This window comes from Lontra canadensis, unplaced genomic scaffold (assembly GCF_010015895.1).
Source record: "Lontra canadensis isolate GAN:19392208 unplaced genomic scaffold, GSC_riverotter_1.0 scaffold13, whole genome shotgun sequence".
NCBI classification, from domain to species: Eukaryota; Metazoa; Chordata; class Mammalia; order Carnivora; family Mustelidae; genus Lontra; species Lontra canadensis.
Window position 1 is genome coordinate 9,468,937 of NW_022631007.1, and position 22,338 is coordinate 9,491,274.

At 42.0% G+C, this 22,338-nt stretch overlaps 1 protein-coding gene across 1 annotated transcript in view; it reads right to left on the minus strand.

Annotated features, from left to right (window-relative positions):
- The window catches only part of DNER (delta/notch like EGF repeat containing), a 308,774-nt gene that overhangs the window by 73,465 nt on the left and 212,971 nt on the right, over positions 1-22,338 (minus strand). The window contains exon 7 of the mRNA XM_032857415.1: positions 14,334-14,447. Within this exon, the coding sequence (XP_032713306.1) occupies positions 14,334-14,447 (114 nt within the window). The remainder of the gene's footprint in view (positions 1-14,333; positions 14,448-22,338) is intronic.

Genomic DNA, 22,338 nt, shown 5'->3' on the forward strand with positions numbered 1-22,338 from the left:
GACTAACAGATTAACTATACTGGAGAAATATGTGATCCCATCCGGAACCTAAAGAGCAAATACATTTGAATTTATGATCCTACTTGAAGGGCAGAAAATAAAAAAGTTATTTAATAGTGTTAATCAAAATGTGCAGATGGAGTAAGGAAGATAGTAATGTTTTTTGTTTGCAATGGTCTCTTCCAAGTCCCACAAACTTCATATAATAGACATTAGAAAATGCTGGAAAGAAAACACAATAGCCCCAGAGAAAAATTGAAACCCGTGGAAACAATGCCAGCAGTCAAGACAGTTAAAACAACTCTACTGCAACAAGAGGAAAGTTTAGAGAAGGATGAAAGCTTAAAGGTTTAAAATGGAAAGCAAACAAGACAGAACTAGGCAAGAAATCTAAGGAAAGAGGGGCTAATGCAAAACTATAATTTAGCTAGTTGACTATTGCTTCGAATTCTGTCTTTGAGCCAATATTTTTACATCTATGCCTGCCAAGCATTTGTTATGTAAATAAAGAAATCAACACCCTTCAGATAGACACATTGTGGCAATCAGACCTTTGGAACCAAAAGAAAATGTTCCTGGATCATTTTAAGTTGCAAGACCAAGAAGTCACTCTGCCTAGGAAGCTATGGAGAGGTGAGTGGTCTCTGCAAGGGGAAAGACAGAATGCAGGGGTAACTGAACCTCAACTCGTGATTTCACCGGCTTGGCAAAGGGTTCATGGACAAGACTGCCTCCTCTCCTCTAAGCCCATGTCTCACAAATCAGTGGATATTAATAGATTCTATCTTCAAAATACTTCCTGACCCCAAACACTGTTTGATCTCTGCTGCCACCACTCCAAGTCAAAGCCACAATTATCTCTCTCCTTGTCTTTACAACAGTTTCCTCTGAGGAGATTCCCAATTCTGTTTTACCCCTACAACCAGTTTTCCAAGCAGTAATAGGAATATTTTCTTTCAATGTGAATATTAGCATCGCTTTCCATTGCTCTTAGAATAAAATATGTGCTTCCCACCCATGGACAGCAAGCTCTGTGAGCTATGACAGTGTGACACTGACTCGATGACCCCTCTTTCTCTGGCAGCTGGCCCCACTGACCTCCCTTCAGTTCCCAGAAATGACTAGCTGTTCCCCACCTAGAGCCTCGCCATATACCGTTTCCGGTGCCTGGAAGTTGCTGCTCCTACCTGCTTACGCTTGATGGTTTAGTTCCTGGCTTTTTTTTTTTTTTTTTTTAAGATTTTATTTATTTACTTGAGAGAGAGAGAGAACACGAGTAGAGAGGGGCAGAGGCAGAGGACAGAGATTGTCAGGCAGACTCCACACTGAGCGGAGAGCCCAACAAGAGCTTGATCCCAGAACTCTGAGATTATGACCTGAGTCGAAGTCAGATGCTTAAGATACCTAGACACCCAGTTTCCAGTTTTAATGTTCGATAGGCAGGACTCCCCTGATCACCCTATTCTGGGTACATACCCCTTTTTTATTCTGTATCACGGTGCCTGGTTCACTATCTCCATGGCACTCCCCTGAATTTCTAACAACAAGGTCACATTGGTTTACTTGTCTATCATCTGTCTCCCACCCCAAGTTATGTTGGTTCCTCATGCTGGTTCCTCAGCCTTGAGCCTTGGCACCCAGTAAAAACTTATGGAATAAATGAACAAATGAATGAGGAGATGAGTGACAGAGGACATATTCTAACAGATTTGTTACAAGGCAATGTGGAAGAATAAATGTTAGTCATTAGCTGTTTTAATTACAGATACCTGAGTAATCACTGAATCAGGATGAAGGCATGAGGGGCTCCTGGGTGGCTCAGTCAGTTAAGCCTCCCAACCCTTGGTTTCTGCTCAGGACATGATCTCAGGGTTATGGGATCAAATCCCATGTCAGGTTCTGAGCTCAGCGTAGAGTTGGCTTCTGCCTCTTCCTCTGCCCATCCCTGCCCCTGAGTGTATAGGCACACATACACTCTCTCTCTCTATCTCTGTCTCTCTCAAATAAGTACATAAAATCTGAAAAAAGAAAGGTGAGGGGATGAAATTTGGTTCATCTAAGTGTCTTAACGAGCAGCAAAGGGAAGCGAGGAGAAGGAAACATCTTGACTCTCCAAGAGCTTATTCTTACAGAAGAGACTAGAAATACACATCTAGAACAATGAGGAAACAACCCAAGGCTGCCTTTTCTTTGCATAAGCACTGACAGAATGGTTCCAGCCTGGTGTGAGTTTGGAGGGACCGGCCCAGGCTGTCTACCCGGGGTCAATGTGCGGCACAGGCTCTAGGAGCAGCAACAATTCAAAAGAAGGAGGGATCATCTCAGGGGTGGGCCAGCCAGCAAAACCTCATGGGAGAGCTGGGTTTTGCATGGGGTCTCAAAGCAAGCCCAAGATTTGGCTGGGCAGACAAGGAAGAGGAGTGATACTAGAATCGGAGAGGAGGTTTTGGCTGGTGTTTATGGAAAACATAACTGGGACCACATTTGTTCTCATTCTAAGAAAGCAGACAGTTAGGCGAGATAAAGAGGAAAAGGGAGAACATCTAGAAAAAGCAATTACGAAGCCCTAAGATGTAACAGACCCAAGATGACTGCATTTACAAGGAGACTTTTAATTTTTAAGAAAATCCATCTGTGAGAGTAAAAATCACCTTAAAAACTTTTTCTTTAGCAGAACAAAAAGACAAATTAGATCTAAGAGGGGAAAATGAAAAATAACTAGGAAATAATCAGAGGAATATTAAATCAACTTTTCCTCAGCTTAGACTCAACAGATAAAAGACAAAAGAGACAATATTTACAGTGCATGGGTTATACGAGCAAAAGTAATTGGCTATTAATAATGGAAATTTCGGTGTTTAGCCAGAAAGCTTTGTGCTTTCTTTGGGCACTCATTTATCTGATCTATACAAATAGAGACCAACCATGTGCCAGGCACTGCTTTGGACCTTAGATTTTAGTGAGGAAGACAGACACTAGAAAGATAAGTAAATCGATATCATTAACTCAAGCTACATGTTACTGATGTGGGTAAGAGGTAGAGAACACTTGGGGCTGTCTTAACTAGGGTGGTCAGGGAGACGTGAATGGCCTGAGGGAATGATCCATAGCCAAGTCTGAAGCAAGACTTCCAGCAAAGGCAGCATCAGGAGCAAATACCCGAAGGAGCATTGTGTTCTGAAATGAATGGCGCCCCCTGGAGGACATTTCTCAAGCCCTCGCTGTGGTTGAAGAACCACAGGGTGCCAGCCCCTAGAGAGAAGAGGGAAGAGAGAAGTAAGAAATAAGGTCCAGGAGGCAGGCAGGGATACATTGGCTCTACACCACATGGGGGGGGGGGGGGGGCGTGGAAGGAGGGGAAATCACCTGAGGTTTAAGAGGCTTGGAGTGAAAACACAGGATTTACCTGTTAGAAAGTTCGCTTTGCCTATTGTGTGGAGAACATACCAGAGAGGACAAGAGTGAATCAGAAGTCTAGAAGCTACTGTAGGAGTCCAGAGAGGAACCAGGAGGCCCACAAGAGGTCGGGAAGCCTGAGCAAACCACATAACCATTGTCTCTGACACGAACAACAAGAAATTTGCAATGTGAGATAGCCAGAGGATCACCTTACACGCACAAGAAAAATAATGTTTCAACTCTTTGTAGAATTCTGAGTCTGGAGAAACACGAAAGAGGGGAAAAAAAAAAAAAAAGACTGGAACTAAGAAATGGGACATGGAAGGGAGACACAGGTACTGAATTCCTGCCTACCACCTCCCAGCTCCATGAGGTACGTCTTACCTTTTACATATTTTGAAACCGAAGCCCATAGGGTTAATTAATTTGACCAAAGCCATCTGGTAATTGACAGAGTGTCCCATAGGTTCATTAAATTTGTGTCCCAAATGGAACTTCCCATCCTCTCCCCTTAAAGCTGCTCACTGCCCCGCAGCACCCCCATACATGCAGTTGTCTAAAGCTTTCTGAAGTCTGGCTTGTCCTCCATGGTCCCTCTCCCCCCTCCTCTTACAGCCAGTCCATCCCCTTCTATCTCCATTGTCTCTGACTCATTCCACCATTATTGCTCACCTAAATTACTGTCACAGGTTCCAAACGGAGTTCTCCAACTTTCGTTGTCCTCCAATCCATTATTCCTCCTCCAGCTGTAGTAATTTCTCTTAAATGCTAAAGTTCTGCCCCCTCTCTGCTAAAACGAATCATGGTGCCCTCCCCCACATTCTCGGATGGAGCCCAATCCCCTTGTCATGGTGTTGGAGAGCCTGCCAAGCTGCCTTCTACTTCAGTCACTAGTCCATACTATCTCTCCATCACATTGTGCATTACAGTTCTGCTGAGCTCCCCTTTGTTCCTCAGACATGGCACACTCTCTCTCCTATACCTTCACACTTCCTGGGAGACTCAGTCTTCTGCCCACAGCCTTAAATTACTCATCTTGGTGCCGTTTCCCCTTTGGGTCTCCATTAAAACATTACTTCCCTTGGAACATTTCCTGGATTTCCTTGCAGCCCCCAGTCTTGGCGGGGGGACCCTCTTCAACCACTAAACTACCCCAGTAAAGCCCAGTCATACGTGTGGTCATAATGTCTACACTGTCTCTCTTACCCACTACCCCACAAGATCCATGAGCCAGAGTCCCACCTGTCTTGTTCACTCCTAGATCCCTTGTCATTAGCACAGTAACTGCCACAAAGTAGGTAATCAATAAATAGTACAAGGATGATTGTCTTTCATTAAATACATTATTTCATATTCACATGATGGAATAAAATACAGCCATTAATAATAACAATGCTTTGGGAAAATAATGATACAGGAGAACATTTGGAACTCATTATTCGTTTAAGAAGCTCATTACAAAAGAGAATGCATAGTAAGATCCAATTTTAGTTTTCTAAAATACACATTAAAGAAAGAGACTTCAGGGGCACCTGGGTGGCTCAGTCAGTTAAGCAACTGTCTTCAGCTCAGGTCATGATCGCTGGGTCCTGTGACTGAGCCCCACATCAGGCTCTCTGCTCAGAGGGGAGTCTGCTTCTCCCTGTCCCTCTGTTCCTATACCTGCTTCCTCTCTCTCTCTCTCTCTCTAATACATAAATTATAATCTTTTTAAAAAATTAAATTAAAAAGAGACTTCAAAGATTTGCCTAAAATTCAAAGTTTTCTCTCTTGGTGGATGCACTTATAGGTGGGGTTTTTTTCTCCCCCCTTGAGCTCATCTGAGCATAGGTTTCTCTGATTGTGAAGGTAAAATGATAAAATTATTTAAAGTGTTATTTAAAGTCCTAGACTGTAACACAGCAGAGTGTAATGGTCAAGTGCAGTGAGAGGGGACAGTGGTGAGATCAGTCCGCGTGCACACCCTGGTGTACTGGGACCAGATGCATCACTAAGTGTAGACTATTTGGAAATTGAAAGCAAGGAAGGGACAAGATTCTTCATACAAATTACAATTAAATATAACTGGGTCAATTAGAAAGTAGAGCAGTGGGAAATGCTTCAAGAAGGGGAAGCCTAAGCATCTACCTTTGGTGGCCTTTTATCAGTATGACATCAGATCTCAGAGATGAGAACTCCGTTGGAAAAACTAGTCAAAGAAAAGCTTATCTAACCAAAAATAGACTATGATAAAGTCATTAACCGACATTCTTCTACATTCACAGCTGCGTGTGTGGTCAGCTCTCTTAGGCCTATCTCTGTCCATCCCACCTTCAAATGTTCACAGGACTCAGAGCCCGGATCTGAACTGTTCAAAGTAAGAGCCAGGATCACATCACATGGTGCTCTGGTCCAAGTCAGACAAAAATGTCCTTCCAGCCTCCTCCGGCTGTCTAAAACAGGGACTATATACATAGAGACACATATATATATATGGAGATAAATTCTGCTGCAGGGAGGCAGAAAGAATTGTACTTACTTTTAGGATATTTGTATTTCTATTATCAATAATCTTTGTTGCTCCTAAAGACCATGATACGGGTATTCTACTTCCAACATGGCAAAGTAAACTTTTTTTAACAGATTACCCAACAAATACCAACTGTGAACTCCAGACCAAATAACCTTCAACTATGTGGCTCTGGAAAGTGAGCAAAAGCAGACAGGTTTTGGAGGAAGGTCAAAATGTAGAGGCAGCAGCCAGCGTGCTCTCTGCCCACAGGGACCCCAGGGAGGAGCTTGGCACAGAAGAAGAGAACCAGAGAAGAGATCCCCAAATAAGGTATATGAAATCTGCCCAAGTCTCCTATGACCCCTAAACTGCGCTGAATAGGATACAGGATGGGATCTTATCTCCCCCTCACTGCTGAGCCTAACCAACAAGAGTCACCTAGTTATATTAGCGAACATTGGTTCATTCGTCTTGGCTCCAGTTTCCTCCCATATGAAACGACGGTGTTGCAACAGTTTTGAGATGTTCACTCCCTCAGACATTCAGCAAAAGGCCCATAGGTATTTAAGTGCCAGGTGTGCTAAGGAATACAAAGGAAAATTTAACATTACTGCCCTCAACAAGCCTGGAATCCCATGAAGGAGAGCAGATGTGCACCCAACTAGCTAGCTGTCACACAAAGTTGAACTTGACCAGAGAAGGAGCTCAGTACAGCAGAGAGAACATGAACTCCAGAATCAAACTTGGCTCATCTCCTGGGGCCATCGGGATCCTCCTTGTACAGCTGTTGTGGGCACTAAGCAACCACACTTATATGAATCACTTATCCCACTGTTCTGAGTACTGTAGACCAACTTAATCCTTGCAACAACCTCATTAAGTTGGCACTGATACTGCCTTCACTCTACAGATGCAGAACACATGGCATAGAGAATTTAGGGTTGTCTGCCAAGGTCACCAAGTAATATGTGATCAGACACAGATTCCAACTCAAGCAGCAAAGTCTACCCACCTCTCAGCCGCTAACTGCCAACTTATCTTAAATAATAACTTTTCAAGTGCTAAACACAGAGTAGGCACTCAACCAACAGCAGTTATCTTCATTGTTACAGTGACCGCTGAGGCTGTGGTGATTCCTGAAGCCACAAGAGAGACAAGGGATAAAGATAATGAAATTCAGGACGTGATACCCGAATGTTCAAAGTCAAAAGGTTTTAAGAACACTAACTAATTTTCATGGGTAAATCCGGACACATGCCTTAAGAAATCGGAATTCCTATTTACATATAAGGAATCCCTTACCTCTTCTTAAAAAGAAAAGCAGCAAGCTACCATGATTTAGGTCTTCCTCCGTTTGTCACAATGTAACTTCCAGCTGTCACCTGCCAACACTGACCTGGGCATCAGAATGGTTCCCCAAGGTAAAATAGAGCTAAAAATGACAGGAACCTGGGCACACACCAAAGTGACTGCCTTGTCCCACTGCTGATTTGAGAAGCAGCGGACAAAATCCCTTGCAGATTTAAACAATCTCAGAGAGATAGCAAAAAAATATTTCGATCTTTAAAAATAAATAAATAAATAATCTCAGAAAAACTGTGCTATGTGGGGGTAAAAAAAAAAAAGAAAGAGAAAAAAGATGAGAAATATGAACTCAACTGAAAATCAAAAACTAATCCGCATGCACCAAACATAGAAATTAAGTTTTACTCACACTTGATAAATCTGAAAACCTGCTTTATTTCCAAAAGGTGAAACCATGGGATCCTTGGGAATCCAAGGATCTCAGCTGCTCCAATTCTTAAATGAAGTAGTGATTTAGGGGTGATGCCAAATTTTAAAAGAATAAGCACAGTATTTTATTCAGGCCTGCTAATTTTATGAGGACGGGCTGCACATTTCTTATGGAAATACATAATAAGGCCTCAGAGAGTGTTTTCTCCAAAGCTCTACATATCAAGATACTGGGGAAAAACAACCAAATCCCAGGACTGTGTAACTCCTAAATCCTTCCTGGGTAACATGCCCAGTTTCTGAACAATACACATTATCTCGGAGATAATTTTTATGACATGTGTGGCTATTGCCTGTAAATCCCTCTAAGATGAAAAGCATTACCACTGACATTTGAGTTGGACAAAAGGATTTCTATGGCTTGATTACTCAAGGCTATAAAATGTAGAAAAACAAAAATAGTTTGGATAAACCCTTGGAGCTTGTTGCAGGGATTTAACCTACGGGGCCTGTGGGCCAACATTAAGTTTTAGGGAGTCGTTTAGAGGTTATGAAACTTTTCTTCACAAACATTACTTGAATCAACGAGCTGGATTTATTGACTCGGCAAGGGGCTCTTAAACAGATAGATTTGAATCAAAGGCTTTTCGGAATAGGGTCCCTTAAAGGTAAAAGTCAATCCTTATCATTTTGCAACAAGAAAACGACGGCTGGAAGAGATAAAATTTATGACTCACCCAAAGTGATATGACTAAAGCCCCCACCAGCATCGTCATTATCATCACTGCTAATATTATTTGGTATTTAGTATTTCCCAAGCACAGAGCTAGGGCCTTTTCTGTTCTTCACACCAACTTAAAAAGGATGTCCTAACATCATCCTCATTTTCTAAGTGAGAAAAATGAGCCTCTGAGAAGCAAAGAGCTGTGAGGCGGGTAGGTCCAGAATTCAAACACAAGCCATGTGACCCTAATACTCCACATTGGTGACCAGCCCACCCCCCGCCTCCTCACCGGCCCCTGACGCAAGTGTCCAGACCTCTGGGTCAGAGAAGGGCTCCAACCGTCCGTGGCTCCAGAGTTTTCCAGGTTATAAGATCTGCATGTCAGACAGTGGAACCCAGGGTGGTGTTCTAACAGTTCAAGGACTGAAGGAAGCGGATCCCCCCATCCTTGTTTGCAATAATCACACTCAGGACTATGGTACGAAGAGCTATTAAGACAAATTCTGTCTGTAATCCCATCAGAAGGCATCACACCAGAAAATATCTTTAATGTTTGTAAAGTATATCAGATAAAATAGTATCTTCTCAAAATAGCACCTGAAGCACCATATTCTCACTCGGGTCTCTGGTTGAGCACACTCAGGGAAATGCCAGAAAAGTGATCAGATTCAATGCAATGTGACCCAAGGCCCTGCACTGTGCAAATCGTCACACTTCTGGAACCCACAAATGGGCTTTCCTGCCGAATGTTCTCATCTCTATTAAGTTCTTTGTTATTCCCTATCAGTCTGTGGGGTATCCTGCCTCAAATCCTGAGGCAGAAAGAAAATAAAAATCGAGATGCTGAAGCAAAGAAGATGGCCAGATATGTATTTAAATATATTCATCTATTTAAATTTACACATTTAAATATCAATAGGCAGCGATGGTAAGTATATATAATTAGATGTCTTCAGAATTTTAATGCATTTAATCTAAAATTTAAGGATCTCAGAGTCCTAAACCAAACATAAAGACAGTATCAGCACACAGAGTAAATAACGTAGGCAAAAAATCAGCTTCTAATTGCCTCTCTGTGCTGTTGTCATTCAATAAGGTACAGATAAGGAAACACTCGTGACATTTTTACTTTTGTATCTTAGCACCTCCACCTATAATGTCCCTATAATCTGAAACTGCACTTTACAGGTGGGGACCCAGTGAAAGTTAAGCAGAAATTCAGAGAAAAGGCAGAACCTGTTGATGAAGGATAAAACTCTAAGTGTGGGAAGAAAGCACACACCTTCCAGAAGGTGTGCTTAAATGATCATCACTGCACACAGCATCCCGAGGGCCTGACTTTCTTTTAACCGAAAGAGGTTAAAAAGAAGGCGAAGAGTCAAAGAGACAGATACCCAGGAGGGACTCCAACCTCGGAGGACTTGGTCCAGATTGGAGGGAGAAGGATCCTTGAAAGAAACGGAAAGCAGATGAAAAGGATGGAAAAGAGCCAACGTATGAGCACACGGAGTTGAAAGAACTATCCAGAGGGAAAACCCAGTTTTAACAGCTTTCTGGACTGGAAGGAAACTGCTGTAAAAGGATCTCGCTGGACTTACAGAAAGGAAATTTATATATATATACATATATATATATAATTTAAATATATATATATGAAAAAAAATTTTTTCTAGCTTTTCCCAGACTTGAGAATTTTTAGCAGGGTCATTTAGAAGTTTTAGAACCCAACAGACTTTTCATTTATTTTACTCATGACTCTGGTTACAAAGATCATCTTTAAAAATAAACAGGATGTGTGGGGCGGGACCTGGGTGGTTCAGTTGGTGAAGCGTCTGCCTTCCACTCAGGTCATGATCTCAGGGTCCTGGGATCCAGTCCCACATCGGGCTCCCTGCTCGGCGGGGAGTCTTCTTGACCCTCACTCTCTGCCCCTCTTGCTCATGCTCTCTCTGTCTTAAATAAATAAAATCTTTAAAAATAAATAAACAGGATGGAACTTATTTTAAAGAATGTATTTAGAGACAGTATAGGACAGTGGATAAGAAGGCCAGGGCCAAGTTGCCTGGGCTTAAATTTCTAGCTATGTGATTGTAGGCTGACTATTTAATCTCTTGTGCCTCGGTTTCCCAATCTGTTAAATGGAAATATTAACAGCATCTGCTTCATCGGATTGCTGTGAGGGTCAGATGAGCTGGGAGACATTGAGAGTGATATCTAAGTGCTGACTTCTATAATTAGTTTAACACATTTTTATGAATCTCTTACTAACATAAAATATGGAGCTAAATGCTCCACAAGTAGGGTATTTCCCACCCTCACAAGATAACATGGGGAAGCAGGGCAGACGGAATTAATGCATATGAAGAAGTAGATGAAGAAAGGGCACGCAGCATACAATATTAGGAAATCATTACTAGTTTTCTTAGGTGTGATCATTTTCCAGATGCTCAGTAATATATGAAGGAGAAGGTTCTGATCCTCAGAAAACACAAAACGATTTATTTAGAGATGAAGAGGCATGATGTCTGTCATTTACTTTCTAATTGCTTTGCAAAGACCCAGACCATATACGTAAACATATAAAGCAGACATGACAAAACGCTAATCACTGGAGATAAAAAGAAAAAGAGGAAAGAAAGAAAGAGAAGAAGGCAGCAAGGGTCCAGTGCTGGCTCAGAATCCAGAACATTCTGTGCACTTGAGACACTTTCCAAACTTGTCTTCACAATGTGGCTGATATGAGAAGGATCCCGGAGACATAGGCTTTTTAAAGTAAAGTGCTCTATAAACATTCTTTTCTACAATCAGCACCCAAAGAGCAAGCCAGTGGGAGGGGCTGCTTTAGAAATGCCAGCCCAGCCTCTGCTCCCACTAAGAGGCTCTGAAACACGGCAATGAATCCCTTAGAACTATAATTAAAGCCTCCTTTTCCTGGTCCGTCTTCAGGGAAGGTAAACCTCTGAACAAAAGTCTTCATGCAAATACTGCTGGGAAATCTGTCTCCATCCTTTTAATTCCAGATCATCACTATTCCTCTAGGCTTTATCTAGATGCCATGGAGGAGCTGACAGGCCACCGGATAAAAAAAGAAGGTTCCCTAGACAATCCCTCAGATGCCCAGCTTTCAACTAACAACTGTGGGCTAATGTGTCTGTTTGGACTTGGCCCAGACTTCTGCCCCAACCTTCGGACTCACATTGAACTGCCCAGGTGACATCTCTGGTTGGATGCCACAAAGGCCCCTCAAACTCAACACATCCAAAATAGAACACCCCTCTTCTGCATTTCCTTTTCTCCACGAATGGCACAACCAACCATAGAGTGAGATGGCACAAACATGCCCTCTTCTCCCCTGCCCCCCATGATCCACCCAACTCAGGCGCCTCTCATTTGACCTCTCAAGTTATACTCTTCCCTTTCCACCAGTCCACATCTACTCTCTGGACTTCTGCAACAACCCCCAAGCTTCTCTCCTTATTCCCACTCTTGTCCTTCTCCAATCTACAGCTATCCATGGTTTAACGGTAACCGTTACTAGGAAAACGATCACGACGAAGCAGCTAACGTGGAGTAAGCCATAGCCAGGCACTGTGCCAAGGCCCTTACCTGCATCTTCTCCTTAATCCTCATTGTCCCTCTTAAGTGGGCAGCATCCCCAATGTACAGACCAGGAAACTGAGACAGACAGGCATGAGCTCACTCGGCCACAAGAGGGGGCTGGTGAGTAAGTGGCTGAGCCAGACTCCAGACCGCAGCCCCTGGCTCTCCCTCAGGATGAAAATGCAATGCTTCGCCCAGGCCCACAGAGCCCCCTGAAGCCCTACACACTCCAGCCTCTGATCACCCACTTTCTTCCTTTTTGTCTTCCCTCATCAGTGATGCCATCAACTCTACCCTCCTCCTTGCTGTCCTTACTCAGGGTCTCCCCATGTGGGCCGCACTCCCAGCTCCCCAAGGCTGAGCAACTTCCGTTTGTACCTCTTTAAGGCCCCAGTCCTGCTGTCATTACGTACTAATCTGCGCAGCACGCAGCACGTGCCACAGGAGGGGCCGTCCCCACTTTACTAACCCTGATGTCCCAGCACCCAGCACGGTGCCTGGTGCACAGAAAGTGTTCAGCCACCTTTATCCACTAGAAAAATGAAGCAAAAGTAAAATTCCTGGGTCCTACTTCAAGGGCCATCCCTTATTGCAGATGTAATTTTTTTAAATACTCAGATGTTTAAATTTTTTTAAAAATTATTTGTTTTAGAGAGGAAGAAAGAAACAGAGGAGGAGGGGGAGAGAGAATCTCAAGCACACTCTGGGCTGAGCGTGGAGCATGACACAGGGCTTGATCTCACAACCCTGAGATCATAACCTGAGCTGGATTAAAGAGTCAGACACTTAATTGAGCCATCCAGGCACTCCACTGATTTTTCTAAGTTACTACCTTTAGGAGCCTCTGCAGCTTCATTTTAACTTTCTGGTGGCAATCAAAACAATTAAAAATAAGCAATTTGGAGTTTTCAAAACTCTTTAAAAATCCTATTTGTACGCAGCATGGCCTGTGAAGTCTGCAAGATCACCATAGCCCACGTTTAGGAGGATCAGGGAGGGGGGTTAATGATTTGCCGTGGTAGATCAGCTAGTGATTCTGAAGCCCGTAAGCACATAAGCACAGCCCACAACCACCTAGGTAGCAACTTAGGAACCCAGGGCATAATGACACTGTGAAAATCTGCAACGCCCTCTATCTGCAAGTGACATGGTGCTGCTTGCAAAGCCCTTGACTTCCAACATTTCCAAGTTTTCCCATTTGCTTCAGAGACTCAAGGGGGGGGTCAAAGGCCAGGCTCATCAAACACACTGAACTCCATTGTCATGGTAACCCTAGACTGGCCATTGCCTCCAGCACCTACCCTTGCACAGGTGAGCAGAAGCTGGGGACAGAATTCACTTCTTTAGTTCGTGTCTTCAAAACATTAAAGAGTAGAAGGGGCTACAGATTACAGGTGCCACTCCTGGCCACCCCGAGCCCTCAGGTCACCTGGGAGGTCAGTCCCTTTCAGCAACAGCCCGCTGGCCCCCTGCAGCCTCTAAGCTAGGGGCAGGAGAGGCTAATGTGGCCAACAGAGATTTTCCTGATGCTCAGACTCTGCACTTAATCTCTGTACTTCATGTAGTTGTGAAAGCCCCTTCTTTGGATCAGGAGCTCACATGCTGTTTTAAGGAAAAAAACTCTCTAATAGTGGGTTATTCTTACAGCATTAAAGTTTAAGGTAATCATTTCCATAACATCCCCCCACACAGAAATGAGAACTTCCTCTAAGACCAAAGTCATTCCTTGCAGCTGGATAGCTATGATTATCTCTCTGCTCCTTCCGATCAAACCACCCTCAAAGTAAAACTTGGTTAAAGTAAAAGTAGCTCAAAAGATGGGGCTTTCCAGCTAAATTGAAGTTTCTAAGATGGTATGAAGTTGATTTACAAATAAAAGCAGGTGAACTTTATGTTGAAATATTTTTTACGTGGGACGCCTGGGTGGCTCAGTCAGTTAAGCGTCTGCCTTTGGCTCAGGTCATGATCTCAGTGTCCTGGGATCGAGTCCTTCATTGGGCTCCCTGCTCAGTGGGGAGCCCACTTCTCCCCCTCCCTCTGCTTGCTCCCCCTTGCTTCTACACGCGCTCTCTCTCTCTCTGACAAATAAATAAAAGTTAAAAAGAAATATTTTTTATGTGAACTGGTATTAAAAATAAGTAAAATTTTGAAAATTTTAACATGTGAAATTTAGGAAAAAACATATTTATTCATTGTATTGCATTTATTGTTTTTCAATGTATAAATAAAAATCAGAGAAATTCCTGGATTATGTCTAATATTAAAACATTTTGTAAATAAAATAAGAAGTTCTCTTGTATGGATTTTTCCAGAAATTTAAAGCTGATCAAAGTAGTTTATGATTTAAAATGAAAACAAAAGGGACTCCTAGGCAATAATATTTACCTTCTGGACACTGGCAGGTGAATCCACTGAGATTAGAAACACACGTTGCTCCATTTCTGCATGGGTCTAGGATACAATAATCAATCTTGGATTGGCAAAGCTCTCCAGTATAACCTGAGTAAAATAAGAGAGACATTTTATAAAATGTGTCATTTCAAAACCACAGTGAATTGCCCCAGGAACTGATGGAGTCCACTGGTAACCACCCACCACAAGCACAGTTTTGAGCTAAAGTACCCTCTGGCCACTCCTTGATCTACTCTGGTTTAGCAACAAGAAACAATCATCACAGTTTAGAATTGCAGTTCAAAAATAATTTCTTTTATAAAAGTCTTTATTGCAAAGACTTTTCAGCATTAGCTCTGCATTTTATTTTGAAATACTAGTCAGAAACTTCAGAAATGGAGGGGTCCCAGGTTCTTTCTGACACAGGGCAAAACACAATCTACAATGTTCTGCTGGACCTAGCCAAGGAGGACACTTTCCTTAGGTCATCCCAATACCTATTTTTTAGGTAAAAAAATGGGTATTTTTCCTAGCATATTTTCCTAGCATTAGGAAAAATGGTAGGTGTTAAATATTTTGTTAATGTACATTTTACAGCTGGAAGAACACTTCTGTGTTAATGTCATGCCCTATCCCCCCATTTTAAAGATAAAGAGATTGTCAGTGTGATAGAACAAATCAATAAGAGTAGAGACAAGAGCTACATGGTCCTCTCAATTGATGCAGAAAAAGCATTTGACAGGATATAGCATCCATTCCTAATTAAAATGCTCCGAAGTGTAGGGATAGAGGGAACATTCCTCAACTTCATAAAATAAATCTATGTATCTATCTATCTGTCTAAAAACCCACAGTGAGTATCATTCTTAATGGGGAAAAGCTGACAGCCTTCCCTTTGAGATCAGGAACACTACAGGGGGATGCCCACTCTCGCCACTCTTGTTCAACATAGTACTAGAAGTCCTAGCAACAACAGACAACAAAAAGAAATAAAAGGTATGCAAATTGGCAAAGAAGAAGCCAAACTCTCTCTCTTCACAGATGACATGATACTTTATATGGAAAATCCAAAAAACTCTACCCCCAAAATACTAGAATTCATACAGCAATTCAGTAATGTGGCAGGATACAAAGTCAATGTACAGAAATCAGTTGCTTTCTTATACACTAATGATGAAAATATAGAAAGGGAAATTAGAGAATTGATTCCATTTACTACAGCACCAAGAACTGTAAGATACCTGGGAATAAAGCGAACTAAAGAGGTAAAGGGTCTGTACTAAAGGAACTACAGAACACTTGTGAAAGAAATTGAAGAAGACAAAAAACAATGGAAAAGCATTCCACATTCATGGATCAGAAGAATAAACATTGTTAAAATGTCTATACTGCCCAGAGCAATCCATACTTTCAATGCCATCCCAATCAAAATTCCACCAGCATTTTTCAAAGTGCTGGGACAAACAATCCTAAAATTTGTATGAAACCAGAAGAGACCTCGAATTGCTAAGGAAATGTTGGAAAACAAAACTGGGGCCATCACATTGCCCGATTTCAACCTTTACTACAAAGCTGTGATCACCAAGATAACATGGTACTGGCACAAAAACAGAAACATAGACCAATGGAACAGAAGAGAGAGCCCAGATATGGACCTGTAATTCTATGGTCAAATAATCTTTGACAAAGCAGGAAAAAATATACGGTGAAAAAAGACAGTCTCTTCAATAAATGGTGCTGGGAAAATTGGACAGCTATGTATAGAAGAATGAACTTGACCATTCTCTTACACCATACACAAAAATAAACTCAAGAAGTTCTCAAGAAGAACTTGACCATTCTCTTACACCATACACAAAAATAAACTCAGAATGGATGAAAGACCTCAACCTGAGGCAGGACTCTATCAAAATCCTAGAGGAGAACATAAGCAGTAACCTCTTCAACATTGGGAACAGTAACTTCTTTCAAGACACGTCTCCAAAGGCAAAGGAAACAAAAGCAAAAATGAACTTTTGGGACTTCATCAAGATCAAAACTTCTGCACAGCAAAGGAAACAGTCAACAAAACAAAGAGGCAACCCACAGAATGGGAGAAGATATTTGGAAATGACACTAGAGACAAAGGGCTGATATCCAAGATCTATAAAGAACTCCTCAAACTCAACACTCAAAACACATAATCACATCAAGAAATGGGCAGAAGACATGAACAGACATTTCTCCCAAGCAGACATACAAATAGCTAACAGACACATGAAAACATCTTCGTCATCATTAGCCATCAAGGAGATTCAAATCAAAACCACATTGAAATACCACCTTACACCAGTTAGAATGGCCAAAATCAACAAGACAGGAAACAACGTGTGTTGGAGAGGATGTAGAGAAAGGGAAACCCTCTTACACTGTTGGTGGGAATGCAAGTTGGTGCAGCCACTTTGGAAAACAGTGTGGAGATTCCTTAAGAAATTAAAAATAGAGCTACCCTATGACCCTGTGATTGCACTCCTCAGTATTTACCCCAAAGATACAGATACAGTGAAAAGAAGGGCCATCTGTACCCAGAGTTCATAGCAGCAATGGCTACAGTTGCCAAACTGTGGAAAGAACCAAGATGCCCTTCAACTGACGAATGGATAAAGAAGATATGCTATGGAGTATTATGCCTCCATCAGAAAGGATGAATACCCAATTTTTGTATCAACATGGATGGGACTGGAAGAGATTATGATGAGTGAAATAAGTCAAGCAGAGAAAGTCAATTATCCTATGGTTTCACTTACTTGTGGAGCATAAGGAATAACATGGAAGACATTGGGAGATGGAGAGAAGTGAGTTGGGGGAAATCAGAGAGGGAGACAAATCATGAGAGACTGTGAACTCTGAGAAACAAATTGAGGGTTTGGGAGGGGAGAGGTTAGGAGGGTTGGGTGAGGCCGGTGGTGGGTATTAAGGAGAGCACGGATTGCATGGAGCACTGGGTATAACACATAAACAATGAATCTTGGAACACTGAAAAAAAAATAAATAAAATAATAAAGATAAAGAGATTGAGGCACTTATAATGTTAAGCACATTAATGTATTATTCTTAATTTTATTTGAATCACATCAAATTCACTAAATTCTCTGTGAAGCAAGACTCCAGTGGTGATTTCATTGGATAGTAACATAACCACACAAGTGTGGTGAGGAAATAAGGACTTCCATTGATCAGAACACAATCAAAAAGCTTTTAAAAAAATTCTGAATTCTTTATTAACTTTGAAAACAAAGCCCTCCAGAGAGGCAAGTCTGAAAGAATAATATGCCAACATGTTTCTCTGAAAGTGGAAAATGGTTATGCAGGAAAACCTGGAAAATATAAAATGTGAAGTGCAAAGAGGAGTTGCCCTTAGTTCTCCTATTTGAGTGACAGAACTCTTAGTAATTTGGAGATAATTCTTACCAGAAATTTTTATGCACAGGTATTTTCTACACAATTATTATACTGTAACATTTTATACCTTCCTAGGATGTAGATTAAGTACATAAAAACTCATCTCTCTGAATTATTAGTTTTCAAAGACTGTCATTAGCACTTGAATCTGAGATTTGCTAAAATAAATCAATGATATTAGAAGAGAGATGATTTGCTGGATCTTCAATTACCTGCCAAACAAGAATGAACTATAGATTGTCAATGTGGAAGCATTTATTTGCAACCTAACTCTTCCTTCCATGCTTTAAAACAGTCCAGGAAATTCTAGCTAATTAGTGAGTATGATAAGATGAGTAAAATATTTGTGTAAACTAAAAATCCAAACACCAAGACAAAATGCTACTTCAAAATTGCAGAACAGGGGCACCTGGGTGGCTCAGTGGATTAAAGCCTCCGCTTTTGGCTCAGGTCATGATTCCAGGGTCCTGGGATAGAGCCCCACATCGGGCTCTCTGCTCAGCAGGGAGTCTGCTTCTCCCTCTCTCTCTGCCTGCCTCTCTGCCTATTTGTGATCTCTCTCTGTCAAATAAATAAATAAAATCTTTTAAAAAAAAAATTGAAGAACAGAGGGGCACCTGGGTGGCTCAGTCAGTTGACCATCTGACTTGATTTCAACTCAGGTCATGATATCAGAGATCAAACCCTACATCAGGCTCCGCGTCCTGCAGGGAGTCTGCTCGAGATTGTCTCTCCCTCTCTCTCTGCCTCTTCCCCAATCTGGCTCTCTAAAATAAATAAATAAATCTTTTTTTTTAATTGCAGGACAGAATATCTTAATAGGATTATATTATGTTAATATGTCTTCAGATGGCAGCTCTATACTCAGAATGAGGGAGAGCAAACTCTTTTTAAGAGTGCTACAGGGTGCTTGGGTTTAGTCCATTAAGCATCTACCTTTTCAGCTCAGGTCATGATCCCAGGGTCCTAAGATCAAGTCCCACACTGGGCTTCCTGCTCTGTGGGGAGCCTGCCTCTCCCTCTGTCCCTCCTCCCACTTGTTCTCTCAATCTCTCTCTGTCAAATAAATAAGTAAAATCTTTTAAAGAAAAGAGTGTTACAAATACCTTTCTGACTAAATATAGTAGCTGGTATTTATAATAGAACACTTCCTTCTTTTTCTATACATTAACTCCTCTTCACTGAAAACTCTGAAATCAGTATCATAATCACGTCCATTTTACAAATGAGGAAACTGAGGACTAGAAAGTTTAAGTAATTTTCACAAAGCCACACAAGGAGTCAAACTCCTGAGCCCAAACACTTCAACGGATCATCATGCCTGAGGCAACATGCATCACATCCTCAACAAACATGTACTTAACATGAAGGGGAAATAACAGAAAATGTCAATATAGACAGACACAGAGGCAAATGTAAAGTAAACACCACAGTTATTCTTGGGTTTACCATATATTGTGTGTGTGTGTGTGTGTGTGTGTGTGAACAATTACAAATGATGGCTTCCTAGAGGCAGGTGTGCTCACAAGATACAGAGTCATGAATCCTGCCCTCAGAAAAAAATTAAAACTGTGACCACAGAATCACACAAAAGCATGAAAAATAGTCAGAACTGTGACCACAGAATCACACAAAAGCATGAAAAATAGTCAGAAGCCAAATTAGGTATCATCTGTAAGGGGTGTATGTGTCTCTACCAGACAGAAGAACATGAGCAGAATTCAGGATTCTGTGAGCTCCCAAGTTCTTGAGAGAAAATACAAACAAATCCCTGTATTTTGAACTTTTGACTTGAGAATTTTAAACATACTTAAACATAGAAAGACTACTATATAACCCTCACTTATCTACCACCTAACTTCAACAATTATTAACATTCTGTCCATTTAATTTCATCTAGTTCCCTCATATTTTTATACTTTCCCCGCTGGGGCATCTCCAAGCAAATTTCATTTTACCTGTCAAGCCATCAACATGTATCCCTAACTAAAGGAGCTGGTTTTTTATTTTTTGGGGTTTTTTTTGTTTGTTAAAGAACAGTTTTAATGGCCTCTTTAATGCTTGGTCCCATTTATAAATTTAATTAAACACTTTAAATGATATTTAGTAATTTCAACAATTTCTTTTTAAGAGCCACTGTTGTCAAATAACACAAAAATCTTCCCATGCATTTAATTCACTATTATCTAATACAGCTAATAAATCAAAACTATAAGCAAGGTGAACCTTAAGTGCTGTTAAGTGCTCCAATATTTACATATGCAAGTTTAGTAAAATTTCAACCCTAGAGGCCAATCCACACTTATAGCATGTGGGGTGTTTGGGATTGTCGTAAATGGTTTGGGGGGGTCCCACTGGTCCTTCGTGGTGGAGAGTCTAAAGTCTTCACTCCCTGAGATGATTCAGTACCAGACAGTTTCGTTAGTCAAATGCCAGCTGTGAGCTCCAACAAGGAACCCAGGTCGGAGACCAGTCACTATAACATTGCTTTTGGTTCCTGAGCTTTAAGCGTTCTATTAAATATTTTTTTAAATATGGAAAACATGGAAATACAAAGAAAAAGACTGTGTGTAACTAACTAGACCTTTAACACATGTGTATTTTAATGCCTCTGGGTCCAGTATAAATGGAAATGAAAAGCAACAAAGGAGTGAGGTAGGAACAGGAGAGGGAGTCAAGGCCGAGGTTACGGGATTACAAGAATCCTTAGTGGTAGGTGACCAGTTGATCGGCTACAGGCAATAATCAGCCCGTGAGTCTGCTGGGCTGTAAATCAGGTCCTCACGCTTGTCCACACCTGGCCAGGTATTACTGTTGGCCTCAAGGCTGGTGCTAGTTGGAAGGTCCAAGGGTACCATGACTGACTGCATTGATCCTACAGGGCAACTGAAGGCAGAGCTGGGGAAGGACAGGCAGAGGACAGGGAATAATGAGTGTCCTATAAATGGTTTAAGGGAACTTTAAACACCACTGAGTCATTTCTTAGACCCTCAGAGAGCAGAAATTTACCTACAGTTGTCAGACAAATCCCTCATATTAATCTCTATATAACACTCTGAACTGCATATCTAAGGCATACACAAATGACTTTTCCTGTGTCTGTGTTTTTCTTTGATACACTGAGGTGTCAAAACTAACTGAGTGAATGGTAGGAATTTAAATTTTATAAGACCATTAAGGCTTTGCCTGGGTTCTCTCTTCTCTATGGAGAATTTGCTCTAACACACACACACACACACACACACACACACACAAAATGGATATTTCAGGACTTAAAGATCGATGTCATTATAAGTTCCCAGGGGGAATGTTGTCAACGCACGAAGAAAAACCCACGTAAAGGCCCAGAACTATGTGGGAAAGGCATGAATGCCAGTTAGACTTCCCTAAAAGTCCACAACAGAGACAAACCTCCTCAGGTTCCTGAAGGACAAAAGTTTGTACTAAACTACCAAGGCAAGAATCAGTAACTGTCTTCATTTCTTTCCCGGGAACTAGGGACACAGGTCCTTCTTAGCCAAATCCTAAGCATTCACGGACCCCCTTCCAAATTAGCGTCATAACTGAGGGAGGCTTCCACGTTGTCTGGTTCCAGGTATCGCTGCCCCTCATCAGGACTTAAGCCAGGCTTCCCTCAGCCCTACTCCTGCTTCCCTCCAACCCATCCTACAATCCACGGGGGAGCAGCCAGAGAGAGCTTTTCAAGCTATAACTTAGATCCTATTGCTCTTGTACTTAAAGACCCGCTGGCTTTATAAAGGGCATGGCCCAAAACCGGAACACTTGATTCCAGGGCTTAAAGGCACCACGTGATCTGGCCCTGCCCCCTGCAGCCCTACCTGCTCTTCCCATCCACCATTGCCCTGCAGCCGCCCGGGGATCCTTCTGCCCCTCACCTCACCAAGCTCCTTCTCACAGTCTTAGCTGGTGTCTTCACGCTGTGGCCTCAGGACCACACGAAGACGGGAGAGGGATATGGTACACCAGAGCAGTTGTGGTCCTGCCCTCGAAAGAGAAGCGTGGCATGAACTTGAAACTGTCATGTAATGAGAAGCTCCGGAAGAAAATTAGCAACAAATTAAGCGAGGAGAGGGGGGACCACAGGAGATGCCATGCGCTTTCATCTGCAAAAGCAGGAAGTGAAGGTGGGAGAGTTACAACTCACCCACATGAAGGAGCAGACTGTGCACTAAAGTCGTCTCCTGCCCTCGGCAGGGAGACCTGAACTCCAGCTACGCAGGGAGGGAAGTCTGCTACAAACTCAAGGGGAATGGCAAATAAAATCAAAACAGGGCACCTAGGTGGCTTAGCCCGGTAAGCGTCCACCTTCAGCTCAGGTCCTGATCTCAGGGTCCTGGGATCGAGCCCTGCATCAGACTCCCTGCTCAGTGGGGAGTTTGCTTTTTCCTCTCCCTCTGCCCCTCCCTGCCCTGCTTGTGTCCCCCTCCAAATAAGTAAATAAAATCTTTTAAAGATAAATAAATAAAAATAAATAAAAACAGGCTACGTTGTCTCTTGAACCCCGGTGATTGTGCTCTGTGAAATCAACCTCATTTGG